This window comes from Dromiciops gliroides, chromosome 3, assembly GCF_019393635.1.
Source record: "Dromiciops gliroides isolate mDroGli1 chromosome 3, mDroGli1.pri, whole genome shotgun sequence".
In the NCBI taxonomy this organism is placed as follows: Eukaryota; Metazoa; Chordata; class Mammalia; order Microbiotheria; family Microbiotheriidae; genus Dromiciops; species Dromiciops gliroides.
Genome location: NC_057863.1, coordinates 541381528 through 541409511, shown reverse-complemented (window position 1 = coordinate 541409511; position 27984 = coordinate 541381528). Strand labels below are relative to the sequence as shown.

The 27984-nt window shown below is 46.2% G+C and overlaps 1 protein-coding gene across 3 annotated transcripts; it reads left to right on the top strand.

Annotated features, from left to right (window-relative positions):
• Window positions 1–6: 6 nt before the first annotated feature.
• On the top strand, window positions 7–27705 carry PCSK7 (proprotein convertase subtilisin/kexin type 7). Of its 3 annotated transcripts, none has more exons than XM_043996925.1 (17): window positions 7–102; window positions 3810–3981; window positions 4496–4993; window positions 5879–6013; window positions 6783–6948; window positions 8286–8376; window positions 9707–9761; window positions 10176–10314; window positions 10950–11050; window positions 15019–15186; window positions 15802–15909; window positions 16630–16732; window positions 24083–24239; window positions 24768–24862; window positions 25341–25434; window positions 25741–25858; window positions 26098–27705. In XM_043996925.1, the coding sequence occupies exons 3-17, from the start codon at window positions 4508–4510 to the stop codon at window positions 26461–26463; spliced, it is 2382 nt and encodes a 793-aa protein (XP_043852860.1). In that variant the 5' UTR covers window positions 7–102; window positions 3810–3981; window positions 4496–4507; the 3' UTR covers window positions 26464–27705. The 3 variants fall into 3 exon arrangements, with proteins under 3 accessions (XP_043852860.1, XP_043852862.1, XP_043852861.1); XM_043996926.1 differs by lacking the exon at window positions 7–102 and adding an exon at window positions 2103–2121; XM_043996927.1 differs by lacking the exons at window positions 10176–10314; window positions 10950–11050.
• Window positions 27706–27984: the final 279 nt, after the last annotated feature.

The following is a 27984-nucleotide window of genomic DNA, read 5'->3' as shown; positions in this document are numbered from 1 at the left end:
TGGCTGCTCCCTCACGACCGGAAGTGACGATACTGTCACCGGCAGCTCCGGCTCGGTGAAAGCTTGGAGTTCCCGCAGCACCAAGAGGCCGCTGCTGGGCAGGTACAGTTGGAGACTGGGAGCTGGGTGGAGGGGGACCGGGGGTGGGGGGGGGAGCCTAGGTGGGAAAGACCTGGAACAGCCGAGGCGCCGAGAGGAATGGAAGAATAGGAACCTAAGGAAGGGAGGGCGAGGTGACTGGGCTCTCGGGGACTCGGAATTCCTAAGGCTGGAGATGCGAGAAGTGACTGAGCGTGGGACAAACCGCGTGGGTGGGTGGAGGGGGCGGTGGGAGACGCGCGCGCTCCCCGGGGCCTGGGTCCGGCGGATCCCTAGACTCCGGTCTTTTAAGTACACTTGCTTCCTCTTCTCCCTTAGCCTTCGGGGGTTGAGGCGTGACGGGCCCTCGGGGAGGAAGTGAAATGGATTGGGATCTGTTTGCAGAGATAAGGGTTTCTCCCCCAGAAGTCCAGAGAGCAATGTACCGAGTTACCACTGGTGCCCAGACCGTGAACCGGGTTGATTTCTCTCCCACGTGACCCCAGGGCTACCTTATTTTTACTTTAAACTCTACAAACATTGATTAAACACCTAGTATGTTCAGGTGACTGGCAAAAACCAAACTAAACAGCTCCTGGCTTCAAAGAACCTAACATTCTGCAACTTGGACACGAATAAATATAATCCCATCACCACCAGCAGCTTTGAGCTGTTTCCTCTTCTAAGACACTTCAGACCTTTCCAGTTCTTAGTTCTGTTCAAGAAACCAAACGGGGTCCAATTTTTCCTGCTTCTGCTCATCTCACTACCTGTCCCATAATAGCTTAATAGCCAATCCTGAGCCTTTCCTGGTACCTGAGCTGGATTTCTTACTCAATTCTTTAGCTCTTCCTCACCACCTCACCTGGGAGAGGTGCCTTTGATTGATGAGCTTTTGCCTTATCTTGTTAGGAACTGTCATGGGGAAAATGGGATAAGGGGTAAGAGTTTGGGGTCCTTAGGAATTCCTCTTTAAAGAATTACACCCTCTTGCACACAAAAGCTGTTAGTATAAGATGGTAGTTTATTTAGAGGAAGGGGAAGGGAAACCCTGAAAGAAGTCCTTGGACTTCTCATGGGGAGAAGGCATGGCACAGAGCATGGCTCTGAGATACCAATCTCCTCGAGGAGGAGACTGGCAGGTACTTTTATAGAGGACTGATGGGGGTGACATCTGACTGTGGAAAGTTTCTTTAGTGAAGGCGGACCATCTCCCACTGGTGGTGGCTGGAGGAGTTGGGTGAGAGGTGACTGCTGATCTCTCACAAGCCATCTCCTCTGGACACCAAGGTAACAACCACACCTAATCTTATCTCCCCAGGGTTGAGGGAGACTAGAATGAAGGGTGGAGGTCCCGAAGCAAGCTCCGCCCGATCTGGTTCCATTTATCTCTAGGTGTGTCTGTCCTTTGGTTTAGTTTCTCAAGGAGAAGGTTCTTTGATGTGCCCCAGAGAACTTCTGGGGTACCCTGGGCCCATAACAGAACCAAGCCTCCAGATCACTTCTCAGCCAACTCTCTTTGATGTAAATTCCTTGAAGAAAGGGACTGTGTTGGTTACTTGTATTTGTATACCCACACTTAACACACAGCCAATGAGTAAGCACTTTCATAAATGTTTTATCTATGTAGCCCTACCCTATATCCACCTATCAATCTATGAGCATTTATTAAGTGCTTGCTAAGTTCTAGTTACTGTACCTAAGGGCTGGAAGTACAAAGAAAGGCAAAAAGACAGCCCCTGCCCTTAAGGAACTCACAATCTAATAGAGAAGACTTCACATAAAAAGCTGAACAGGTAGGGGGTGGGTGACCGAGAAAGGCCGGGATGAAGTCCTGAAGCCAGGAGGCCACTATTCTTTGGGCCGGTGTTCCATCCGGGACCATCCTAGCCAGTTAGGCAGTTCTTCATGAGCTATTGTCAGAGATCTTTGAAAAATTATAGAGAAGTGGAGGAGTCTTGGAGGATGAAGAGAACAAGATGAGCTAATGTTATCTCTTATTTTCAAAAAATAGAAAAGGATCATCTTCAGACCTTAAGGCTGGTGAGTTTGCTTTTGAATGGTTATAAAATTCTATGACACATAAAAGAGGTGATTTGTGACCATTTGTAAAGGGAAGCCTTGGATTCAGGAGTACCTAAGTTCAAATTCAGCCTCAGACACTTGACAGTTACTAGCTGTGTGACCCTGGGCAAGTCACTTAACCCCAATTGCCTCACTTTAGGAAGAAAAAAAAACAAGTCATGACAAATTAATTTCACTTCCTTTTTGATAGGTGTACTAGATAGGTACATGTCAGTAAGGTATGTGACAAAGTCTCATGCCCATCTTGTGGACAAGATAAATATGGGCTACATGTTCATATAATTAGGTGGATTTGGAACTGGTTGAATAACTGGACCTAAAATGCCATTAATAGATCAGGATCTACTTGGATAGTAAGGTAACTCTCTAGATATCTTAGGGTAGTGCAGGTGTCTGATCTCGGCCCAATACTATTTAATCTTTTTAGCAATGACTTGGATAAAGGGGTGCATGGTGCATCTTCTCAGATTTGCAGATGATACGAAGCTATCAAGAAGAGTTAGCATTGGATGGCAGTTATCCCAAAAAGAACTTGATGGTGCCGCAGCAATGGGCCATTTCTATTATGAGCAAAGTTGAGTTGCAATTAAATGTAAAGTGGTACACTAGAGTTCAAAGAATTAACTATACAAATAGAGGATGGGACAGGCATCCCTATGAACAGTCATTCATGTGAAAAGGATTGAGGGGTTTTAGTGGACCTAGAGGTCAGTTTGAAGCAACAGTGTTACATATTTATTACTTCTGTCATGTTACATGGTAGCCAAAAGACCAGTGCCATTCTTGGTTGCGTTAAGAGAGGCACAGAGTAGTGATGAGAGAGATGACAGTCCCCTCTGGTCAGACAGACCATATCTGGAGTATGGCGTTTAGTTGTTGGAACCACCTTTTTGGAAGTATTGACAAGCTAGAGTGTGTTCAGAAGGGGCTGAATAGCTAGGGGACTGAAGAGCTTACCTAAAATAGTGGCTGTATTAGACTGAAGAAGAAAAGAATTGAGGGGCATGGCAGCTATCTTTGAATATTAGAAAGAACTCTCATATGGAAGAAAAATGAGGCTTTTGCTTGCCACCAGCCTCACACCCAGTGCAAATCTAGGAGCAAAGGTGGAAACTGCAAAAAATCACAGATTTCAGTTTGAGATAAGGGAAACATTCCCTAAAGATGAATGCTGACCAAACAGAGTGAACTGCCCAGGGCCGTGCTGAGTTCCCTTTCTCATGGAATCTTCAAGGGGAAATGGGTGATAATCTTGTCTGAAATATTGTAGTGGGAGTTCTTTTCAGGTAAGGTTTGACTCACCAGTCCTTCCCCTTCTGATTCTGACATTTCTTTTATCACCTGTGTGGTGAAGCAGTAACACCTCAGGCTTTTTGCCAGATCAGGAAAAGGTTAGGGACACCACATCAAAACCTTCCTCTGGCCCTTTCCATTGACTCCTAAGGGAGAAGTAGGCTATGGTCATCAGTATAATGAACAAATAAGACTTCTGAGTTGTGATCTTGGCCTGGCCTTGGGTGCCAATTGCTTTTCCAGTCTGGGTCCCATTTTAGATCCCTGGAAATGAGACTTGATCACCAGTCAGCAGCTTTGAAAATGACTCTAGCTAGTGTTTCTTGCTTACCTCTGCTTATTGCCACCCCCAGGATTCAGGGAAGACACAGCAGGATACCATCTCTCCTGTTGCTGCCCACAGATATGCAGCCAGAGCCCTGAATCTCCATTGCCTACAGAAAAAACGATGCTGCTTCTACTCTGGCACAAGATGAGCCTGATGTGGCCAATTTGCCTGGGAGTGCAGCCCCACAAGGAGACCAGGTGGGAACGGATGGATACCTAATAGGAAGAGCAGGAGCCGTCAGAGTGCCTTGAAAGTGGGCTTAGCTGAGAAAATTGAAAAGCATGTTTCCATGCCCTACCTTCCTCCCCACCCCCAACATCCAAGAGAAGGGAAGAGCTAGGGTGGGCTTTCCTTTAAATAGCAATCAGGTATTTTTCTAGAGGCTTATGAGAGCTATGTGTCCTTTTTGCATTCAGATGGGGGGAATGGAGTGGGAGAAAATAGCGTTGTGCCTGGTGGCCTAACATCATGGGGATTTTCCTGGTCTACTTACAAGAAGTTATCCCACTCATTGGACCTAACTTGACTCCCATACTCCTCCTGTATGGATCCTCTGGTCAGGGTTAGGTGTATGTGAGAGTAAAGAACCACAGTTAGCCTTATATATTTGAGAGGCTGTTGCTAGCCTTGAGCCCACCACCACCTATCTCCTCTCAGACTATTCTAGGCAGCAGCTCTCCCCTCTCTCTGATGCATTTGTTCTGTCTGCAGCCTGCCGCTCTGATGCCGAAGGGGAGGCAGAAAGTGCAACCATGGAGTGCTGCCCTGGAGCCCTCCCTGAGCCTGCCTGCCTGCCTCTGGCTGGCAGTAACTGGCTTCTTCTTGTTGGTTCCCTTGGTCATGGCCCTAGAACTAACAGAGACAGTGGGGCCTGAGGCCCAGGGTCCTAGGGGGCTGAGCTGGGCTGTACTCCTGGACAGGATGGAGGGTGAGGGCAAGGAAGAGAGTGAGGAGCAACAGGCAAACGCCCTGGCCCAGGCTGCAGGGCTGCTGAATGCCGGACGCATTGGGGAACTTCAGGGGCACTATCTCTTCATCCAGCCCCCTGGCCACATTGGGGTCCAGCAGGAGGAAGCTGCCCGACAGCAGGCCGAGGCAGTGTTGTCTGGCCATGAAGCTGTGCGTTGGCATTCAGAGCAGCGGTTGTTGAAGCGTGCCAAACGCAGTGTGCTCTTCAATGACCCCAAGTACCCACAGCAGTGGCATCTGGTGAGTTTAGCCTTTTCCTGCTGTCCACTTTGGATAGGTAGCCTCCAGGTATTTACAGAGAGTTCTTGCTTTATGTAAGTGGACTGGTCTGCAGACCTCTATGTAAAGCGATTTTTATATAATGCACATTTGCCTGTGGTCATGGAGGGAGGGGAACAGCACATGGTTCAAGGACATGTGGGGGACTAGGACAGAGAAGTGAGAACGGGAGGAGTAACACGGAGACCAAGGCCAGCCACATGGGGAGCAGGCATGTGGGGGCCAGACAAATACAGGCAACATGTGAGAGCAGGGAATAGATCTGAGGTATCTGGGAGAGGACAGATGGGTGGGTGGAGCCCACAGAGGTCTCAGACCCTGCTCCGAGTCAGGTGTAGCAAGGTGGACACTACCTGTCCATTCTTATGATTTCATTTGGAGGGTGGGGTGGTAGGAGACCACGGAGTGCTGAGCTGAGAGACAGGAAGGAAGAAAGAGCACAGTATTGTACAGTATAGTCAACATGATGTTTTTTAGAATGGGGATTTCAGCGGCTTGGAACCAAGGCTGTTCTTGTGGGCTAGAGAGAATTACATTCCTCTGGCTTGCCCCTTCCTCTGCTCACCCCTTTAATTCAGCTCAATGGAGCAACACTAAACTTTTCAAGAAACTTGTTCTTTGCCAAAATCCACATTTGCTGTACCCTCTTGTTAGACCTTACTGGAAGCTATAGATCTATACATACCCTTTCTCTGACTTTTGAGTTGGCATGGGTGGCAGACTGGGCAGCATCTTCCCCTACCCTTTTCCCCACATCCACATCTGCAATGAAGTATTGAACATTGTTGTCTTGTCACTGAATTCCTGTGCCTTGGAAGCAGCCTTTAACCCAGCCTCTTCCCACAGAATAACCGTCGAATCCGAGGCAGAGACATCAACGTGACAGGTGTTTGGGAGCGTAATGTGACAGGACGAGGGGTGACTGTGGTGGTGGTAGATGATGGGGTGGAGCACACCATCCGGGACATTGAACCTAACTATGTGAGTGTTCTTGGGTTTCATGGTCACCACATGTTAGTTATGCAGCATCCCTTCCACCTCACTTCTCCCATAGGAATCCTATTAGTCCCTTACCCCTTAAAGAGATGCTCTTTGCTTCTTTCCCTTGCCCCAAGTTGCTCTAAGTTGGCACAGGTCCAACTTAAAGGGTAGTTCCCAACCATTATCGAGGAAAGCCAACTCAATGCATCCTCTCTGCTGTAGCAAGTAGGGAACATCACGACAGGTACTTTCCCTCTCCCCAGGGCTTAATGTGCCTGCTTGGTAGGGACGGTGCCCTCCTACCCAAACCTACGCTTTAGGTAGTCCCACCTCTAGCCAAAAGACTTTGAAATCCTTTTCATTCCTCCATCTGTCAAGAAGCCGAGCAGTCATCTGGAAGAGACAGGAACATCAGTTAGCCCTCAAGAGCCTGACTTAGTTGTGCCTACCTTGTTCCCATGCGCTAATCTTACCACTGAGCTCTCTAGCTATCAGTACCTGAGAGATCATCCAGTCCAGACTACATACATTACTGTAGAGAAAACAAGCCCAAAGCTGCAGTGAGCTTATCCATGCTTACAGAGCTTGTTAACCCAAAGGCAGATAGTACCTATCTTTTCCTTCTTTTTGAGCTGAGTTCACTTGCCCTGCCACAAAGCTTTAGTGGAGTGGAAATGATTGGTGCCTCCTGTAATACATTCCTCCTCCCTCTGCCACCAACTAGTGAGTAAGCAAAGGCCCTTTCCTTCCCCACCCTATCCTGTTTCAGAGTCCTGAAGGCAGCTATGACCTCAACTCCAATGACCCTGACCCCATGCCACACCCAGACATGGAGAATGGCAATCATCATGGCACCCGCTGTGCTGGCGAGATCGCCGCTGTGCCCAACAACAGCTTCTGTGCAGTGGGTGTGGCATACGGCAGCAGAATCGCAGGTAGCCTGATCTCTTCTCTCTTCCCTCTTGTCTCCAAAGTTCCCATACTCTAAATATCTTTAGAGTTTCCTCTCACACTGCTCTGATTCCTCTACAACACTTAGAACAGTCCAGACTGAATCCAAATTCAATCTTAGCACATCTAATGCTATTCACTGTTTCCACCAAAAGTTACTCTAGGAGAATTGGGGAGGCGGTGGTGGGGTGAGGAGTAGTTCTATAAGAACAGTGTTGTAAATAAGGAGATATGTTTGCAGGGGTTGGGAAGGGTGGAGCTCGGCAGTGACTGGGATGGCTGTAGAAATGGAAGAGGGAAATACAGGCATGAGGCTGAACCCAGTAGAACCAAAGGGGGCAATTTTGGTCATGCTGGCCCTAGGACTGTGCCTTAAAGCACTCTATAAATGCCAGGTACCATTATTCATAATAAAACTTCTCTTGCCACTGGAGCAGGAGCTAGAGAGGAAGAAGCCTCATGGGATCAAGGAGACAGAACGCTTTGATCACCGCTGGGGCTTTGCCTTACTCAGGGAATTTGTTAGGAGAAGACAACTCCTTGTTCATTCATTCATTCTTAAACCAACCAAGAAATACTTCTGGAGTGCTTACTCTAGGCATACCACAGTTGCCTGGGTTTAAAGTTTTCAAAGTACTATATATATATATATATGTGTATAAATCTCAACTAAGCCTCACAACAGCTCCGTGAAGTAGGTACTCTGGGTACTATTATCCTCATTTTACAGATGAGGAAACTGAGGCTTATATATGATTTTCATGGTCTGAAACCTTGTAAGTGTCAGAGGCAGGATTTGAACCCTAGTCCTCCTAACTCTTATCAGGCTCTGTCTAGCATACCATGATGCCATGTCTTTCCAGAGTAAGCTAAGCAGTTCTGCCTTGCATATGGTGTTCCATAGCCCCCAAAGGAAAGCACCTTCATCTCAATCCTTGTCCATCTAACCAAAGTGATTTCTCATTATAATAAATGCTCGTTAACTTAGTACTTTAGTTGTACTCCTTTTCCCAGCAGAGGGCAGTATCCTTCTGCAAATGAGACAATTTCTAGAGCCAGAAGGGGAGGGATCCAACTATTTTTTTCCTCAGTCCTTCAGAGAAAAAAGTGGTGTGTTTCTCCCCCGTTTTAGTGGGGGAAATTGAAACATCTACCCAAAGTCATATAGTAGATTGGTAAAGCCAGGAAGAGAATATTGGTCTTTATCTCCCAGCCGAAGGTTCTTCCCAAAAGACTTCAGTCTCAAAGACTGGCATTAAGGTGGAATTGGGATATGTTGGATGCCTTTTTCCTCTCGCCATCCTTTTTTCTCAACATTCAGGTATCCGGGTGCTGGATGGGCCTTTGACTGACAGCCTGGAAGCTGTGGCATTCAATAAGCACTATCAGATCAATGACATCTACAGCTGCAGGTAAGAGGGTCACCTCTTCTGTTCTACTGGGAAGGACTGAGAGACTTTGAGCAGGGACTTGGGTACCAAGGCTGAGCCAAGCAAGTCTCAATAAGAGTTTCATGATGTTTCATCCACTTTGGAGCTTAGGTACACAGGTAGACTCAGACCCTTACAGCTAAAAGAGATCTTAGAAATCATCTCTTTCAACCCCCCATTTTTACAGGTGAAAAAACTGAGTCCCAGAGGGCTCAAAGGACTTAGTTAGGGTGACACAAGTAGTAAAAGGCAGAAGTGGGACTCAGATCCAACTTAATCAAATGATTTATCCAAAGCTATGCAGCTAGTAAGTAGCAGAATTTGAACTTGACCAGGACCTCATATTTTAAATCCAGTATGCTATTCCCACTACAACATACTGCTTCAATTTCCTATTCTCCACAAATTATAGTCACCTGGTTCCCCATACAAGTCCTTAGGTCCATGGGTAACCCTGATAAACCAGTCCCTAGTCTAAGGAGTTCTCAGACCTTCTCCAGAGTGCTACTCCTATTCTGTACTATTCCATCTAAGAGAAGAGAGCATTTTCCCCTCCAACCATAGGACAAAAGAAGTCTTGGCACAACATCCTTGCCTTTTACACACATACAAACTCTCTCTCTCTTTTCCTCCCTCCCTCCCTCCCTCCCTCCCTCTCTCCCTCCCTCTCTCTCTCTCACTCACTCACTCACTCTCATTCTTCCCTTGCTCAACACTCAATGCTTCTTTTTTTGTTTGTTTTGGTTTGGTTTTTTGTGACTTACCCAGGGTCACACAGTTAGTGTCAAGTGTCTGAGGCCAGATTTGAAATCAGGTCCTCCTGAATCCAGGGCTGGTGCTTTAACCACTGCACCACCTAGCTGCCCCCGATACTCAGTGCTTCATACACAACACAGCGCCTAAAGATTCTGCTTTTTGGCCCTTTAAAGGCTAGGATTACCCAAGCAAGATGAGGAGCCATGTTTTCTTCCCTTCCCAGCTTCACTATTTTCTGTCTCTGTCAAGGCCTGACTAGATTTGCTTCTCAGTACACTAAGCCTTACCAAAAAAACCCATTCAGTTTAAGGGAAGGTTAAAGCTCTCCCAAACTTGGAGGGTTTCAGTGCTGAGGAAGAAGGACTTTAAATCATATCAACCATTTCTATGCCATTACTTTCCCATTTGTAAGGTAGAAGGCTTGTTCCAATATCCCCATCCTTTCAGACAATGCAGATGTTCTGGACTCACTGAAGGGACAAAAAAGACAGAGGGAATGGGTGGGAAGTCTGAGTACTAGCTCCAGGGGGAGCTTTTCACTGCTCTCTCTTAACAGCTGGGGGCCAGATGATGATGGAAAGACAGTGGATGGACCCCACCAACTTGGAAAGGTAACAAGGAGCTCCATAGTCCAACCCTTTGAAACACAACCTTCTCACTATCACTGCTCTAGGAAGATTACTGCCATGAATCAATGCCACACTTTGACCTTCCAGCTCTGGCACTTCCTTTAATTGGTGGGAGAGATAAAACTATTCTGGTTTTGAGGAGCAAGGGGAGTGGGAAATGGTTTGAAAATTCTTTGATTCTGATCTTAATTGCTTTTCCCACCCCAAACAGCAGATAAGCACAGAATACCCACAGAACTCCTCTTGTTCCTAACTCTCTTTAGTCACACTCGCTTGCCAGGCCCTGTTTGAATGGGGAGAAATGAATGCTACGTAGGAGCTTGGGGAGGAAGAAGTCTTTCAGGTCAAGCATTGAGGGCCTCTCATGCTGAAGACCCAGCTTTTCTGCTTCCTTAGGCTGCCTTGCAACATGGAGTGATTGCCGGTCGCCGAGGCTTTGGGAGTATCTTTGTGGTGGCCAGTGGCAATGGAGGCCAGCACAATGACAACTGCAACTATGATGGCTACGCCAACTCCATCTATACAGTCACCATAGGTAGCACACAAATGTTCTCTGTCCCTGCATCTACTCGGTTTTCTATGTTTCAGGCTCCGTAGATGTGGATGGGGGAGGGGGAGGTAGGTTTTCAGGGCCTTCCCACCTTTGATGGGAATGGCATTGCAGTGCAGTGACATTGGCACCTGACTTCTACTTATACCTGTGTGACATTGACCAAGTACTGGAGCCTCTTTGGGCCCCATTTATAAAATGAAGATGCTTGCCTAGAAGACCTCGAAAGTCGCTTCCTACCCTGATCTATGCTCCCATCAGCTTTCAGGACCTCTGCAGAAGTCTTAGTGATCAGAAAACTCTGAGCCGCTGACTCAGTCTGCATTTCAGCATGCCTTGCCATGAGAATGACGGGCATCTGGCTGACCTACATTTTTTACTCAGAGGCATTAGTGTTCTGTGGTGCCAGCCCCCTTGAGTTATCAAGACAAATGATTTCAGGATCGGCACACCCTTGGATGCCTGAGATTGTCCTTCTCTCTGAGTTCTTCAGCATTCAGACACCTGTGGCATGGGAGCTGTCTAGTGCCCTTGGCTCAGTTCAGGCATCCCGGGGCATACTCAGCAGCACAGAGGGTGACTTTGTAACCTTTGATCTTAGTGCCCTCTTCTCTGCCCAGGTGCTGTAGATGAGGAGGGACGTATGCCATTCTATGCAGAGGAATGTGCCTCCATGCTGGCTGTCACCTTCAGTGGGGGGGACAAGTTGCTGCGAAGTATTGTGAGTAACTGACCAGTGTTCTCTCTTCACTCTGCTTCACCTCGACTCCCACCTTCTCCTCAAGCTCTCTGCCTTCATTTCCCTGTCTCACCTTCTCTGTCCGGGCCGCCAACTGTCTCTGCCCTAAGACATAAGCACACCTGGGCTGCAGTTTTGCTTGGGGAACAAAGTTTAGGAATCTTTGATACTTCCATCTTGGTACATGAGTGATGGAGACTTCAAGTGACTCACAGAACCTTAGGATGGGAAAGGCTTTCAGAGGTTATCTTGTCCAATTTGAGCTGTATTTGTCACTCCCACCTGTTGTTCCTAGTTCTTCCTTTGGAGATCAAAGAGCACAAGTGGGATTTCTCACCTATATGACAAGCCTTCAAATCCTTGAAGATTGCTGTTACAGCTTTCCCTGAGTCCTTTCTCCAAGCTAAACAGCCCCAGTTGCTTTGAACAATATTACAACATAACGATTTCTAGTTGTCTCATTGTCTCAGTCATCCTCTTGGACATGATTCAGTTTGTCATTCAGAAACTGGGAGCCTAGGACTGAAAACAATAATCCATATGTGGACAGCTGCTGTGTCATGGGGCTAGCTTGTAAGAAGTGCCATTTAGTCCACTGGTCACCTAGCCATCCTTCCCCTGGTCTTGTGCTCTTGATTTTTTTTAAGCAAGGCAGAGTGTTATAATGGTTAGAAAGCCAGCCTCAGAGTCAGGAGGAACTGGGTTTAAGTCTTACTTGTGGCATATGCGCTGGCAAGTCATTTTATCTGTTATTTGCTAGGTGTAGCTCTCTAAGACTATAACTCACAGAGCACATGCCTCTCTGATCTGCTTGAGGGACTTAGTTTGTGTATCAAAAGTTCTCTAAACCAGGAAAATCACAGGCCTGTCCTCCCCCCCCCCCCAAAAAAAAATTCACATTATTGGATTTGGCCTATTATTCTAGCCTGTTTGGAATATTTTTGTATCCCACATTGGTCTAATGATAGTATTGTTTACGGCCTGCATTAACTGTCCTTCCCAGTTTTATGTCATTTGAAGATTTAATATGTTATGTCTGCCCTCATCTAAATCACTGATAAAAAAAAGTTGACCAGCATAAGGCTGTTGACAGGTTCCTGTGGTATTCCATTACAGATATCCCTCCACCCAAGTGGGTCTAGATTCTTTGTGTCCAGTGTTAGGTGTGAACTAGTTCCCTAGGCAGAGCAATCCCTAAGGTGGGAGCTGTCACTGAATGACTCTTCCCTTGTAACAAGAGTCCATAGACCCCACTGGTAGCCTTTGCAATCCTCTGGAACCCTCAGATTGTTTTTAAATGGATAAAATAAAATATATGAGTACAAAGGAAGTCAGTTATATTGAAATAGTTATCAAAATGTCTTTAAAAACCAGTTCCTTGGTTAAGAGCTCCTGATTTATAGGCAAGTTAGAGCTAAAGAATAGCTATAAATCTCTGACCCTGTGATCTCACGTGTAGTTCTAAACCCAAGACAGGTTTCATCATGCCCCCTCCCAATGGAGCCTTAGCAAGTGAGGGATCAGGAAAAAAAAGAGCAGACCCTTTCTAAGCCATGGGGTCCGAGCCCGGCAGTATCTTTCACAGGGCTCCCAAGCCTATTTCCTGCAACATATTGAGCTCTAGTTCAGCCCTAGCAAGTTTAAGTTGGGTCTCAGGACTAAGGCCATGGGTTTAGAGCTTTCTGTCTACCCCTTTTTGCCCATTATAAAGACAAAAGGAGGCTTAGGTCCAAGGGTCTCTGACCAGGGCTGGGCTAGAGCCAAGCAGTGTCCAATTTCTCCAGTGGCTCTTGCCTCATTGGTCCTTGAGGCCTCTAGGATCTGGACCATTTTGTCTCCATATCAGATTCATTTTCCAAAACTTGATTTTTGTTATGCCAAAAAAATTACTTCTGACCAACACAATGTTCCAGGGTTCCGTGCCAACCGACCTCCCTAAGGGCAGGAGGGGAATTAAGTGGATTAAGGCCACCAAGAAGGATTCTGTTGAACAGGCCAGACCCTGTGGATTGAAGGGCAGCCTTCCTACCAAGGGCAGGCTAAATAAGCAGCAGCAAGAGCATTGCTTCTGCCCAGAAACCCTGTCCTCTTCCTCCTAGGATAAGGAGGTTAGCACAGTGCCTTTCTTTTATTTGAGAAAGTTCCAATGTATGTTTCATGTTACTCCCACTCTCAGTTACAGGCCTTGTGGTGACTTCCCCTAGAACACAGCATCCAATCCCCCATAGCTCTGCCTTTAAGATCAGAGCATGTCAAGCTCTTCTCATGTCAAGATCTTCTCATTCATCACGCCTCATTATACACGTCGGAGTCCAAACATATTAAGCGACTTTTCTGAGGTCAGACAGGTAACAGGTTGGCGATATGGGGATTTAAACTCAGTCATCTGACTTCAAATCCTCTTTGCCTGATTTGTTCAGAAATGAAAGGAAGGTTTCATTCAGCAAGAGCTTCCATCTTGGAAACGTTTCTTACCCTGAGAACCTCACCAGCTTGAATTCATCCCTGGTGTCCATCAAAGTAGAATGATCCATCTGGGTACAGGGGCGCATATGCTTTCTGATCTTCAGCTGCCCTTTTGAGCCTCACCTCTCCTACCTACACTGCCTCCTCTAGGAGCTGCCATGGTGAAAGTTCATGGACTCCACAGTTAAGGGATCCAGACTGTCACTGGAAGACTGTTTCCTTAAGAGGAAGAAATTAATCTCCTTCCTGACATAAAAGGGGCTTCCCACTCTTGTCAGGGCTGTGACTTGGAGAGTTTTTCCTTCTCTTCTGGGAGTGCACAGTGTTTTTGTGCAATTCACAGTTGTTGGCAGCTGCTGGAACAGCTAGAAGAGAGGTAGCAAGTACAATGGAGAGAGAGTAGTTCTTGGCAGAGACCAGCATTATAGTATCTGACCCAGAGGGAATCCTGAAAGAGGGAACGATCCTGGCATAAGCACCATTGAATTCGAGATCCAAAGTCATCAGCCTAGTCTACCCACCCCACTATAGAGATAGGGAAACTGAGGTAGCATCCTGCCAGGCTTGAGAACATCGGTTCTTTAGAGTTGGACAAAACAGCCTAGGTTCGATGCCAGGACAGGTGACTTCAAATACTTCTCTCAGCTCCAAATCCTTTTCTTGCTGCTTCTACCTTCCCAGCCTTAGGTAGGGAAAAGATGAGTCAGGGAGAAGGGATGGCAGGGGCATCCCTTGGATAATAGTATCACTGAGGCCCTCAAGCATCCTATCCTGAGGACTTCTACAAGGCCAGGGTAGAAGCCAAGAGTGCATGGCAAGACCCTAGCCTACGGCTGAGCTAGCCAGGGAGGAAGCAGCTCCCCCCTCCATCACAAACTCCGTCACTCTGGTCCCCACAGCTGGGCAGCCAAGATGGCTTCTTTCGGAGACACTGTCATTGTTGTCCTCACTCCAGCAAAGGGCCAGGAACTTCCCTGGACATTGCCTCTATTTTGCTTGTTGGGGGAGTAGGGTGGTTAAAGGCGGAGATAGTTTAGGAGCAAGGATCAGGAAAACGTCTTCTGTTTCAGTCTTCATCCACATCACACATGGACACACCTACACACACCCCTACCTATAATTTTCATTTCCAATTTCCCGTGGTGGTTCTGTGCTTCTGGTTCTGTCAGGTGACATGAGGACCAAAGGGAAGGGGAGAGGGATAACCATTTATACAGCACCTACTGTATGCTAGGCATTGTGCTAAGTGCTTACAAATATCTCATTTGGGGGGGTAAAAGACCCCTGTTTTCACTGGATTCTAGATGTTCACTGAATTCACTGAGTCTAGATATTCCTCTAGCTGAGAAACTCCTGATTAGGGAAAGGCTGGAGTCTGAGTCCAGCCCCTACATCTATTCATATCCCTTTGCCCTCTTCCCCACTAATGCTTGAGGTTAATTCTGATCCTTTCCCCCTTTTCTTCCCTTGACTCTATTTCCTAGGTGACCACTGACTGGGATCTGCAAAAGGGAACAGGCTGCACTGAGGGCCACACGGGGACCTCGGCAGCAGCCCCCCTGGCGGCTGGTATGATAGCCTTAATGCTGCAGGTGAGGCCGTGCCTCACTTGGCGTGATGTCCAGCATATCATTGTCTTCACAGCTACACAGGTAAGGGACTGGGGGGTAGACAAGGAAGCCAACCCAACCCAGAGCGGAATGGCTACCAAGACTGGTTTTCTGGGGTCTTTTTGTTCCCAAGTAGCCACAGCTTCCAAGTTGTGTCTAGGCTTTAGTGCCTGTGTCATGCAACAGAATAAAGTAAAGCCCCCAAAATACCAAATCTGGAGTCAGAAGACCTGGATCCAGATTCTGGCTCGGCCACTTCCTAGCTGTGTGACTTCGCATAAGTTATGGCCCTAGTCTTGACTTCAGGTTCCTCATATCTAAATGAAGGATTTTGAATGTTCGCTTCTTAGCTGCATGTGGATGACACTAGTTACGATGTTATCTTCTGAACCTGGAGTAGGTAGGAGAAATCCAATCTTCCTCTCAGAGTCAAAATTCACACACACATCTGTCCCTGATTGTCCTGAGAAGTAGAGCTTTGGCTGGGTTCCTTGACTGTGGTGCCTGTGCATCCTTGCTCCAGAAAAGCTTGTCCTGAACCTCATGAGACTCCCTTTCTAGGCAGGCTGGATGATAATGGTCCTGTCACAGAGAGAGTTAAATTCTTTAGCTTCCATTCAAAGGTCAAGGTTCTCACTAGATCTGGATTCTTTTTAGTATGAAGATCGCCGTGCAGACTGGGACACGAATGAAGCCGGTTTTAGCCACAGTCACCAGCATGGCTTTGGTTTGCTCAATGCTTGGAGGCTTGTCAATGCTGCCAAGGTGAGCAAGGGACCTTTCATCACCTACCTGAGTGAGAAAATAGAAGAGTTAAGAGGATCTCCCAAGTCCAGAGAAGCCAAAAAAGGGAAGACAGGGTAGACCTATGGAAACCCTTAGCATATATCTAGAGCTATATACCATAAGAGAAACCCTCAGAATATACCTAGAGGAATATACCCTAAGTGCTCTATCATGTTGAAAAAGAGAGAATTGTTAGGGTAATGAAAAGTGAAATGCCTCAAGGATGTTCTCGATGTCCCTTTTCAGCAGTGAAGAGAGGACAGATCCTTCATTTATTAATCCTTATGAATTTAGATTGTCAAACAATCAACCCAGCTATAGGCCATTTTACATATAGAAAAACTAAGTCCCAAGGCTGAATCTGGATTTCCTAAGCTATCAGTAGCAGGACTCTTTTTATCAAAAAGCCTCCTTACTCTCAGGGTGTTCTATTTCTCATCTTTGATCCAGGGCCTGACTTTCACCTATTCATTAACCCGGAGTCATAGGGAGTATTCTTGAATGTCAGTGGTAGCCCCCCAAGCAATTTGTGAATGGTGTAGGGAGAAAGTATAGTGGAAGGAAAAAAGTAGAGAGCCCCTTTAAAGACTGATTCAGGAAGTTGCGAGCTATATTCTATAGAGCAATCCACACAATGTTAAATAGAGCATGTGTTGACCATTGTTTATTCCCTACTTTCTTTCTGTTTTCCTTTAATAGATCTGGACATCTGTCCCTTACTTAGCTTCATACATAAGTCCCATATTAAAAGAGAACAAGAGAATCCCAGTGTCCACCCACTCCCTGGAAGTCCTATGGAATGGTAAGTAGCCAGCAGAGAAAGGGTTAATGTTCATCTTGAGTTTGAGATTTAGGGCGGCTGGTGGGGAAGTTTAGCCAGCTTCCCTTCCCCTGTTGGGAAGGCTGAGAGCCAGCCAAACCTGTGCAGTTTTCTTTGACCATTTTAGGACATGTTGCTGCTTCTGAGTTGGCTGGCCCTTTGCTGCTTAAACAAGACCTTTCTCTTTAGCTGCTACTAGTGGGAAGGGAGTAGCTAAGCAGACCATTGGAGAGACTGGTAGGAGGGGTGGGATTAGGGCAGAAAGTGACTAGACAGAGCTTAGGGATGTTCCCTTGAAATCCCAGAGGCCCTTTGCCTTGGCTTCCCAGGCCAGGAGTTGTTTATCCTCTCTGCTTAATTTGTGGGCTGATGTTTAGGTTAGGTTAATGAAAGAGCTTTCCATTCGGTATTGTCTCTACCACCAAAACTTTTTGCTTTGACTTAGGAAGACTACTGAGTTCTGTTTTGTTGGGAAATGGCATGGGGGAGCTAGCAAGATCTCTGGGCCTTTCAGTTGTCTCTGCCCTCCTCCGACCTGGCTTCAGAGGGTCATATCGTAGATCTGGTGGCCCTCTGGGTGCCGCCCCTTCATTTTACAGATGTGAAAACTAAGGCACACAGAGGTCAAATGATTCAGCCAAGGTCATATAGGTAGTAAATGGCAGGGCCAATATCTGAACTTAAGTAGAAAGGGTACCCAAGATAAAGAGGCCTGAGCATTTTCCAAATAGGAGAAAGGAAAGGAAAAGCAGTAAGCTACCTACTATGTGCCAGGCACTGTGGAAAGTGCTTTACAAATATGATTTCATTCAGTCACACAACAACCCTGTGACATAGGGGCTGTTGTTACCCCTATTTAACAGTTGAGGAAACTCAAGCAGACAGTTGTTAAGTGACTTGCCCACGGTGACAAAACTAGCAGGTGTCCAGAGCCCAGCAGTCAGTCTGTCCAGTATGCCACCTGTCTGCCTGAAATGGGACTAGGAAGATCTAGCCCTTAAACAGTGATAAATCTGTCACTGATTCCTAGGGAATGATGACCTTGGGCTCGGCTTAGATTTCCTGGCCTGGCAGGACTATCTGTGTGCTGACCTCCTAATGTGCCTCTTCCCATCCTTATGGGAAAGAACTGCTGGACTTTGTAGGGTAGTGAACTTGGAATGATTATTCTTAGAGACCTTAGTTCCAGTACTGACTGCTACACACTGCTGTTTGTATGACCATTGGCAAGTCAGTTAACCTCAGTTTCCTCATTGGTAAAAAAGAGATAATAATATTTACCTTAATTTAGAGAAAAATGCTTTTGAAAACTTTAGAATACTATGGAATTCCATAGTATATGTTAATATACTCTACATAGTTACTGTAGCTCAACAGAGACAGCAGGACAAAGTAGACAGGGGGCCAGCCTTAAAGTCAGGTAGATCAGGGTTTAAATACCATGTCCCATAGGACCTTATTTATCGGTAGGACCATAAATAAGTCACTTGGCTTCTCAGTACCCTAGGCACCTCTCTAAAACAGTAAGTTACAAATGTACATCATTGAAGGAAATTTGCATTAGGGCTTCCCTAAGTAGATGAAATCAAGTCTGGGCAAAAAAAAATTTAGAACTCAACCAAAGTTTATAAGAAAGGAGAAGGATCAAGGATATGCTCAGTAGGAGCAAGTCGGGGGAAACAAATGAACTGAGAAGTGAGAACGGGTCATTCCCTGTTTTAGAAGCTATTCATGGAAGCAGCTGGGCCTCTCTCTCTCCTTCAGCCATATCTGTATATTCTCAGTTTTCTGCTACATGGAAGAAAAAGTCAGGGTGTGATTCACTTCATTTCTCATAAAAGGAATCCTGACTTGGAATGGTTAGAAAGCAGTTGCCCAGGGCAGAGAATGAATGTTCCTGGGAATTTGGCCAATTGGAGCCCCTTGGCTTTGGACTCAGGCATCTTTGAGCTAGGGTATCTTTTAACCCTTTCCTATCCTCCAGGATTGTTCCCAACCTTTGTAGAGCTAAAGGGAGCAAAATATCCCAAGTCCCTTTGTCTATTCTCGGGATTTATGATTCCTGGTGAACAAGAGCTCTTCCCTGATGCCATCCAACAAATTTATCCAGATCCTTCTGGGTCTAGGCAGCTCCTTGTTTTTATCATTAGGAAATATATCATATCTTAAGTAGAAAAATGAGAGGAGAGGAGGGACTCAGAGAGTTCGGTTTGGAGAATGAAGAGTCTAGACCCTGGGCTCCCTTCCCTGCTGAATGACTTCTTTCCCTAGGATGTTGCCTAGAGTTCCCTCCAAACAGGAACCCAGCCAGCCAGCAAGTTGCAACCCCCTAGAAGGAAGAATAGGATCTGGCATTGTTGTGATCTTGTCTAAAGCTGGAAGGAAGGTAGATAGAGGAGTCTCATCTTGTTCTTTGTCACTCTGACCAGGAACTCCTTAGGATCTTTTTGGCTCTTGGCTCCCAGCCACTCTGTCTCTCTCAGGATAGCTCAGGAGCCAATCCACTCCCTACCCCCCCAGCCTAGATGACTCAACGTCTGGGGGGGAGGGAGAGAGAGGCCACATTTAATCCTGTGAATGGGGATAGAGAACTGAACACTCTTAAGATAAAGGGGAAGAATTAAATTAGACCAGGACCTTGGGACCAGCCTCCTCTGCTAACTGGGGGTGTGAGGGAATGAGATGGGGAGTTCTCTACACCCACTTCATCTGTTATTACAACCTGCTCCTGTGCCCCTACAATCTTCCTTTAGTCATTACCACTTCCCAAGTGGTACTACTCCAAGTTCATTAGAATCCACCTAATGACTAAGTCAAATGAGTGTTTAAAACTTTAAAGTACTGTAGATTGTTAATATAGCTCAACTGAGACAGCCTGACAGAATAGATAAAGGACAACCCTGAAAGTTAAGTAGATCTAGGTCCTATACAGAACCTAGTATGATAGTACCTATGTAAATACTACATACCATGATACATACTACTAGTAGATGAAATCAAGTCTGAGCAAAAAAAAAAAAAAGAGAGAGAATCTCTCCATCAGAGTTTATAAGAAAAGAGAAGGATCAAAGATTTGGTTGAAGTAGGAATGTCTTGGGGCAAACAGAAATGAACTAAGAACAGGCCATTCCCTATTTATCCATGGAGACATCTGTGAATTTGGCCAATTGAAACCCCTTAGGACTCGGGCATCTTTGAGCTGGGGTATCTTTCAATCCTTTCTGACCCTCCAGCATTAGCCCCAACTTTTGTGGAGTCATAGGAAGCAAAATATCCCAAGTCTTCATCTGTAACATGGAAGGGTTGGAATAGGTGATTTTAACATCCTTTCCAGTTCTCAGGAACAAGAACTCTTCCCCCATGCCATCCAACAGATTGATCCAGATCATTGTAGATCTAGGCAGTTCTTGTTTTTGTCATTAGAGAACATCAAGGCATTCATCTTTTTTACCTTCCTGCTACATTTGACTCACCGCCCTTTGGAACATCTCTTCTCTGGCTCTTGTGACTGGCCCCTGGCTATTCAGGGGCTACTTCTCTAACAGATTTCTTTGTCTTTTCTGTTTGCTGCTCTTTCTACTCCCCAACTCTGGGTGTCTTCCAAGGTCTTTAGCCATTTGCCCTTCTCCCACTGGGCTTCTTCCTTAATAGAGTTCATCCATATTTATGGCTTCCATTCCCACTCCAAATGGCCCATGCTCACTCTCTTACCAGAGGAGTAGCCACAGTTTTCATATCCATCACAGTTCAGGATTCTTTTCTGGTTCAGGGGAATAGGAGCATCTCACAGCAGACCAAACACAGACTGAAGTCCAGTGTACACATATACAGTGTCATTCTGAGTCACTGTACACAAACTCACATTGGACGTGTATTCACAAGTCTATTGATGCAGGACCACTTTCTGGGTTCTCTGCTGCTCCATAGCATGCTGGGTACTCTGCTTGGGCCCTAAATCCTGTTGGCTTCTTGTCTCCACTCTCTATGGTCTTGTTCCAGCTCCACTTGGTGACCCAGCCGTACCCGAAATGTCCAAAACTATACCAGTCCTCATCTCCCCATCTCTCCTTCCTGGCTTTCCCCATCTTTCTCCAAGTCACTGCCATTCTTTCCATTATTATTTTTTTTTTTGGTGGGGCAATGGGAGTTAAGTGACTTGCCCAAGGTCACACAGCTAGTAAGTGTCAAGTGTCTGAGGCTGGATTTGAACTCAGGAACTCCTGAATCCAGAGCCGGTGCTTTATCCACTGCTCCACCTAGACACCCCATTCTTTCCATCCTTAACACCTAATTCCTGGAATAATTTTTGACCCTTCTTTCTTCCTTACTCCCTCCCAATAATACCTCACATAGAGTTTACGATTGCAAAATACATTATCCCTTTGGATCTTCACAGCAACCCAACGAAATGAGTAGTACAAATGTTGTCATCCTCTGTTTTACAGATAAAGAAACTGAGGATCAAATAGGTTAAATGACATGCTCAAAGTCACATATCTTCTACATACAAAGCTGAGACTCCTATCTATCTTGTTCGACTCCAAGCCCAATGCTCTTTCTATGCTACCTCATGTATGTCCTGCGCTATAATGAGAAAGCAGAAGCTCTGTAGGTATAATCCTTTCCATTGCTTTATCTGATAGAGTAACCTTATCTGCTTTCTCTTCAACTGCTCTTTCCTTACTCCATGGAGTATACCACTACTATGGTAGTGTTCCTCAAACACTGTATGCTGTTTGGATCATGTCTAAATACATACAAAATCTTCCAAGAGCCGTTCTTTGTGTCTCCCACTCGTATACCCTCCTCAGGCTCCCCACTGCAGCCCCTCTTCCAGTAGCGTTAGCATAGTCGGCCTATTACACCTCGCCCCAGAACTCACTCTGGCCAACTCGCATGTCATTTTCCTCTCCTTGAATACCTTCTACCGATCTCTCTGCCAAATTGCTCTCTGTATCTAGAATATTTGTGTTCAGTTGTGAGCGCCACTTTGGTGGGTGGACAACATTGAGCTGGAGGGCTTTCAGAGGAGGGTGACCAGAACAGGAAGGGGCTCTGAGATCCCATCCTGTAAGGATCAGCTGAAGGAACAGAATATTTAGCCTAGAGGAAAAATGACAGCCATTTTTAAGAACTGACATTTGGAAGCAGGATTGGATGACTTTTGCTTGACCTCAGAGGGCAGAACTAAGAGGAAAGAAAGTTGCAGAATATCAGGCTTAGACTTGGTGGAAGACAAAACTTACAGCAGTTATCCATAAGTGGAGTATGCCACCTTGGGACTCTGTGGGAGCCAGTGGACCAGAGGTCTTCAAAGAAAGGCTCGATGTACTTGTTGGGGATGTTTTTAAGAGGATTCAGCTAATTGTTAGACTGGATGGTGCCTGAGATCCCTTCCAACTCTCAGATTCTGTGACTTAGGCTCAGATTTTTCAATGGGTTACTTATTATATTGTGGGTGACCTTAATTTAGCAGGTTACTTTACTTTCCTGGGCAGGTTTTGGGTTTTTGGGGGTTTGTTTTTTCTGTAAAATTGACAGAGTTGAACCAGCTCGGGAGTTCTCAACCTCTTTTATTGGCCTGGTGAATGAAGTCTGTTGGCTGGCTCCTCAGAATAATGCTTTTGAATGCATAAAATAAAATACTTAAAGTCACAAAGAAAATTAATTATGCTGAAATAAATAAAGATGTTCATTTTTTCACATCCAACTTCATTGGATGCTTTGGGTGATTTGTGGACCTCAGGTTAAGAACCCCTTAACTATGGACAGCTAGGTGGTGCAGTGGATAAAGCACCAGCCCTGGATTCAGGAGGACCTGAGTTCAAATCCTGCCTCAGACGCTTGATGCTTAACAGCTATGTGATCCTGGGCAAGTTGCTTAGCCCTCGTTGCCCTGCAAAATAAAGAAAGAAAGAAAGAACCTCTAAACTAGATAACTAAGGGGAAGGCCCCTTCTAACTCAAAATCCCATGAGCATATGATCCCTTTCCTACCCCCACCCCCAACTCCTTCCAAAGCCTTATTCAAAATATAAATAGTGTAAGCCTAACCCCACCTGGCTACAATCATTATTCTTTTCTTTTTTTTTTTACATATAAGGTATTTTATTTTTTCCGTTACATGTAAAGATAGTTCTCAACTTTTGTTTATACAAGCTTTACAATTTCAGATTTTTCTCCCTCCCTCCCCCCCCCCCTCCCCTAGACAGCAGGTAATCTGATATAGGTTATGTCTATATATCTATGTACATATACATATAGATGTATATATATATATATATACACACACACACATATATATATACCCATAATAACATTAATTCTATTTCTGCATTAATCCTGTTATAAGAGAAAAAATCAGAGCAGTAATGTAAAACCTCAAAATAGAAAAAAAAAACAACAGCACCCAAAACAAAAGAAATAGTATGGTTCAATCAGCATCTATACTCCACAGTTTTTTTTTTCTTGGATTTGGAGATCCTCTTCTATCATGAGTCCCCTGGAACTCTTCTGTACCATTGCATACAATCATTGTTCTTGTAGAGGTATGATGATGTAGTGAAAAAACACCAAAGGTTAATTTGGGAGACATGGGTTTGAATCCTAGCTCTGACAGCTATTGGCAATAAGTTCTTGCTGCTCTGAGTCTCAGTTTCTTCATCTATTAAATGGCTTGATCATACTTGTACTGTCGACATCACAGAGTGGTTAGTCTGGAAATTCTTTTTAAACCCTAAATTACTGTAAATGTGAGGGTTTTTGTATTTTCTATCTACTCATTATATATACTCTGTGTGTGTGTGTGTGTGTGTGTGTGTGTATGTATATATGTGTATATATATATACACATACATACACACACACACACACACACACACAAGTTCTGCTTCAGTTTAGTATTTATAGCATGTGTGTTGTTTTTCTAACCAGACTGTCCATTATGGCAGGGTAGGAACTTGTGTCTTCCGTCTGTTAGTATAACGTTCTGTATATAATGGGAGCTCAGTAAGTGTGTGTTAAGATGTATGAATGTTGGGTGAGATTTAGGATCTGTGTAACTTGAAGAAGGGAAGTAGTCTGGGAGTGTTGGGGCATTTTATTGGGGAGAAGTTGGGAATTGTATATCATGGTTTTTTGTTGTTTTTGCGGGGCAGTGAGGGTTAAGTGACTTGCCCAGTGTCACACAGCTAGTAAGTGTCAAGTGTTTAAAACTAGATTTGAACTCAGGTCCTCCTGAATCCAGGGCTGGTGCATTATCCACTGAGTCACCTGCCACCTAGCTGCCCCCTGTATATCAAGTTTATGGATTTCATTGTCTGGCTTCCCACAGTCAGCAAGAGCGACCTGGAGATGTCAGGGCTGATGACCCTGGAGCATGTGGCAGTGACTGTCTCCATTACCCACCCCCGTCGAGGCAGCCTAGAGCTGAAGCTCTTTTGTCCCAGTGGCATGATGTCCCTCATTGGTGCGCCACGAACCTTGGATAAGTATGTATATCCCCAGATCTAGCTCAGGCTCATTGCCTCCTCATCTCTCCTTTGCCCTCTGCTTTCTTTTTACAGCACAGGAAATAATGTTTCAGGGGGAGGGGAGGAGGGAAGCTTCCAAGAAGAGGTTATGAGTTCCCCTTCTCCCCCATGGTTAGTGCTGTGAGTGCGGAGTGTGTGCTCCGGGCCCAGAACACACATTTATTATTTTTAAAATACCAAAAAATCTTTTAGGAAAAAAAAAAGGTTATGGGTACTGCTTGACATGGGGGAATTTGGCAGTGTCCTCAAGAGACAGACACATGTGGCTCATGCCATCTGGAAACCATAAATCTCCTTATGCAGGGGAAGGAAAGCCCAAGCTAGCCCTAAATATGCCACCCTCTTAGAACCCTCAAAAGTGCCCTTCCCCACAGCCAGTAATGTTATGTTTCCATGCCATGTGCAACAGGAGCTTAGTGCTTCTGAGGTGGAAGGGTCTGTGACCTGTAACCAACCCTTCCTGCTCTCCCTCCTGCTTTCCTCCAGAGATCCCAATGGCTTCAACGATTGGACCTTCTCCACGGTTCGATGCTGGGGGGAACGTGCTCAGGGCACATATAAACTTGTCATCAGGGATGTGGGTAAGCTTCCTTTCCCCTCTTCTAGAGCCATGCCTGGCACTGGATGGAACTAGTCTCAGTATCTTAAAATTCCCTGAAGAAGTTGTCCTCGTTCCTCTTTGAGAAAACATGGAATTGCCCAGGGCAGGGGTAGATCCACTTTGCACTTCCTCATCCCTCAGAGGGCGAAGGGAGCTATCTCTCTTCTCCCTTGCTGAGAGCATTTTTTCAGAACTTTTCATACTTGTTCATCTTTACACCATCCCTAGAAGGCTGGTAGAGGATGGATTTATGACTCCCATCCTCATTGGAAAATGAAGTCTCAAAGTTATAACTACCTCAAGTTCATGTAGTGAGTCATAGTGAACTTGGGCTTTCTGATGCTTCTGAACTGTCCTGTCATCTCCAGAAATCTGAAAGGACAGAGTCCATTCCCCTTGGCATGGACAACAGAGCAGCTGTGACTCACAGGCTCCTCCCCTCGCTCCTTTTTCCCTAGGAGATGAGCTCCTCCAGGCCGGGGTCCTTCAGCAGTGGCAGCTGACGCTTTACGGCTCCGTGTGGAGTCTGGCTGACATCAGAGAGAGGCAAAGGTAGGACTGACTTTTAGAGCAGGGAAGAGGATGCTAAAAAGGGAGAAACCGCTGAACTTGACTTTCTTTGTATCCCCTACACTTAGCTCGGTGCCTGCCACATGATAAACACTTCATAAATGTATATTGGCCAAGTAGACCCAGCCTTCAGAAATGGATGAGCCAGCAAATGGGAGGAGGGGCCTGTGGTTGCTTGAGGCTGTCAGCCATCATTCTTCTCAGCTATAAGACAGGTGGAATGGTAGGGGTTAAGAGGCCTCGGGGTATCATTTTCCACTGAATTTTCTTGTCTTCTCTCCCCCGTAGGCAACTAGAGGATGCCATGAGTGGGAAGTATCTGCATGATGGTTTTTCTCTGCCCTGCCCTCCTGGGCTCGAAATCCCTGAGGAAGAGGGCTATACCATGACCCCCAACACCCTCAAGGTACCAGGGCTCACAGCCAGATGGCTGGTTATCAACAGAAATGGTCCAGGGTGGGACGGTTCCCAGTTAGATTCAAAGTAATTTAGGGGATGGAGAAGTTGGAAATGTTTGGGTCCTAAAAGCAGCTCTTGTTAGAGTCTCTGTGCTGCCAAGCCCCTCTAGCCCTGGAGTCGCAAGGTCACCAGAAGGGTTCAGGGCTTAGGGACTTAGCCCCTAACAGTGGTGTTTGGGTTTTCCAGACCCTGGTGCTGCTGGGTTGTTTTGCTGTCTTCTGGACTATCTACTACCTGCTAGAAGTGTATTTGAGCCAGAGAGATGTGACCTTTGATCTCACCTGTAGAAGAGGTCACTGCTGGTGGCTCCAAAGGAGCCGAAAGGCCATGGAGGAGGGGACAGAACTGGAATCGGTGCCTCTCTACAACAGCAAGGACGAGGCTGATATGGACACTGAGGATCACCCTCCCTCTTCTGGCCTCCGAGCTCCTGATCTGTTGGGTCAGAGCAACTGGGGCCTGAGCCAGGACTGTGAGAGACCCCCAGAATTCCCCCATCAGAACCTCCAGCCTGACCTGCTTCAGAGGGAGCAGGAACAACAGACATGCTGACCCAATGGCACAGCAGACTCAGGACAGAATTTGCACAGTCCGAGAGCCCTACTTTCTGCTGGGCAGGGGCGGGAAAGAGAAGCACAGAAGAGCTACCTTTACCTTCTCCGGAGGTTCCCAGGCTGAGCCAAGTCACACCTACTCTTTGCTTCTAGGTACTGGGGGGCCAAGAGAATCCTCTTCCCCAACTCCACTCAGCTCAGGTAAAGGTAAAGGTCCCTTACTCTGAGACTGAGGGCCTCTCTGATATAAGCAGGGGGAGCCCTCCAAGGTACGTAGCCCAGAAGAATGGTACCACAAGCCCAGGGGAAGTACCACTCCCACCTTGGAATCTCCCTCTCAGCAGAATGAAGTCTTTGGAAGATCAGTTTGTGGCCAGAAAATACAGCAGACTGGCCAAGCAGGCCCTCTGCCTTTTGTCTTTTAAATAGGCTGGGGATATGGTGGGTATGAAAGGTACCTGCATCCACTAAAGGAGAATTTCAAAAGAAACAAGGGCATGGTCTGGGGGAAGATGTGTGGGATGGAGAAGGTGCAGAAATGCATGCTGGGAATGGCTAGGCCTTTCCCTTAGATGATGTCCCTCCCACACACAATTTTTTTTTTTAAAGAGCCAGAAGCAGGGGAAGACTCATACCCCCCCCAACTGCTATTCAAACTGCCACTCCTCCCATCCCTCCTCCTGAAATTTGTACTTTAGGCATCAACAGGGGATGCTTACCCTGGGTCATTGGAGCCTAGGGAACTAGCTTCTGCCTTGAATGAGCTGCCTTCATTACCTTCCCCTAGGATCCCAAAGAGAAGCCACTTGCCACTTGATCTATCCAACCCTCCTAGAGAATTAGTACTGAGCTCCAGGCAGAGATAGTGATGAAAGAGATTTCATAGAGGCCGAGCCAGGGAAGCCATGGACAAGGGAGGCAAGTAGGCATTTGTGGAGTGTGTGTTGTGGGAGAGCAGCTGAGGGCATGAAGAGAGCATGTTTCTCTCTGGCCCTGCAGTTCACTGTAGTCCTCTATGAAGTGCCCAGGGAAGCAGGGGCTGGATTCCTAGGGGATAATAGTATACATCTCAGGTTTTCTGTTCCTTCCCAGCCTGAGCTGCCTCCCCATTCAAAGCTGGTTTGTTGGTTTGAAGTATTTTTTTAAGGGTTCAAATTTATTTTTCTCTCTTCACAGCAACATTTTGTTGGGTTGTTTTTTTTCTGCACAGCTTTTCCAAAATAAAAACCTACCTAGCCAACCTTAGACTCTGAGTTAATCAATTTACTCCCCAACTCCTCCCCATCCATTCATTCCCTCAGTTAAATTGCAGAGCCAATGTCTGTGCCTTGATTCTCTTCTTTCATCCTTCAACCAAAATCAAGCTCACAGCACTGCCTCATCCTCCACCATGTGCACCCCTTCCAACAGGACCTTGTCTCTAATTCACCCTAGAGTTGACAGGATGGGGTCTCAGCACGTCTTTTCCCTGTCAGGGGCAAGACTGGAGAGGCACATAGCCCCTTTTTCCCCACCCAGA

What these genes read in the sequence shown, in the direction of transcription:
- PCSK7 (XM_043996925.1), top strand. Translation starts at nt 4,508, where the DNA reads ATGCCGAAGGGGAGGCAGAAAGTGCAACCATGGAGTGCTGCCCTGGAG. An exon ending in ACCCACAGCAGTGGCATCTG is followed by an intron (nt 4,994 to 5,878) that starts GTGAGTTTAGCC and finishes CTCTTCCCACAG; the next exon opens with AATAACCGTCGAATCCGAGG. An exon ending in TGACCCCCAACACCCTCAAG is followed by an intron (nt 25,859 to 26,097) that starts GTACCAGGGCTC and finishes TGGGTTTTCCAG; the next exon opens with ACCCTGGTGCTGCTGGGTTG.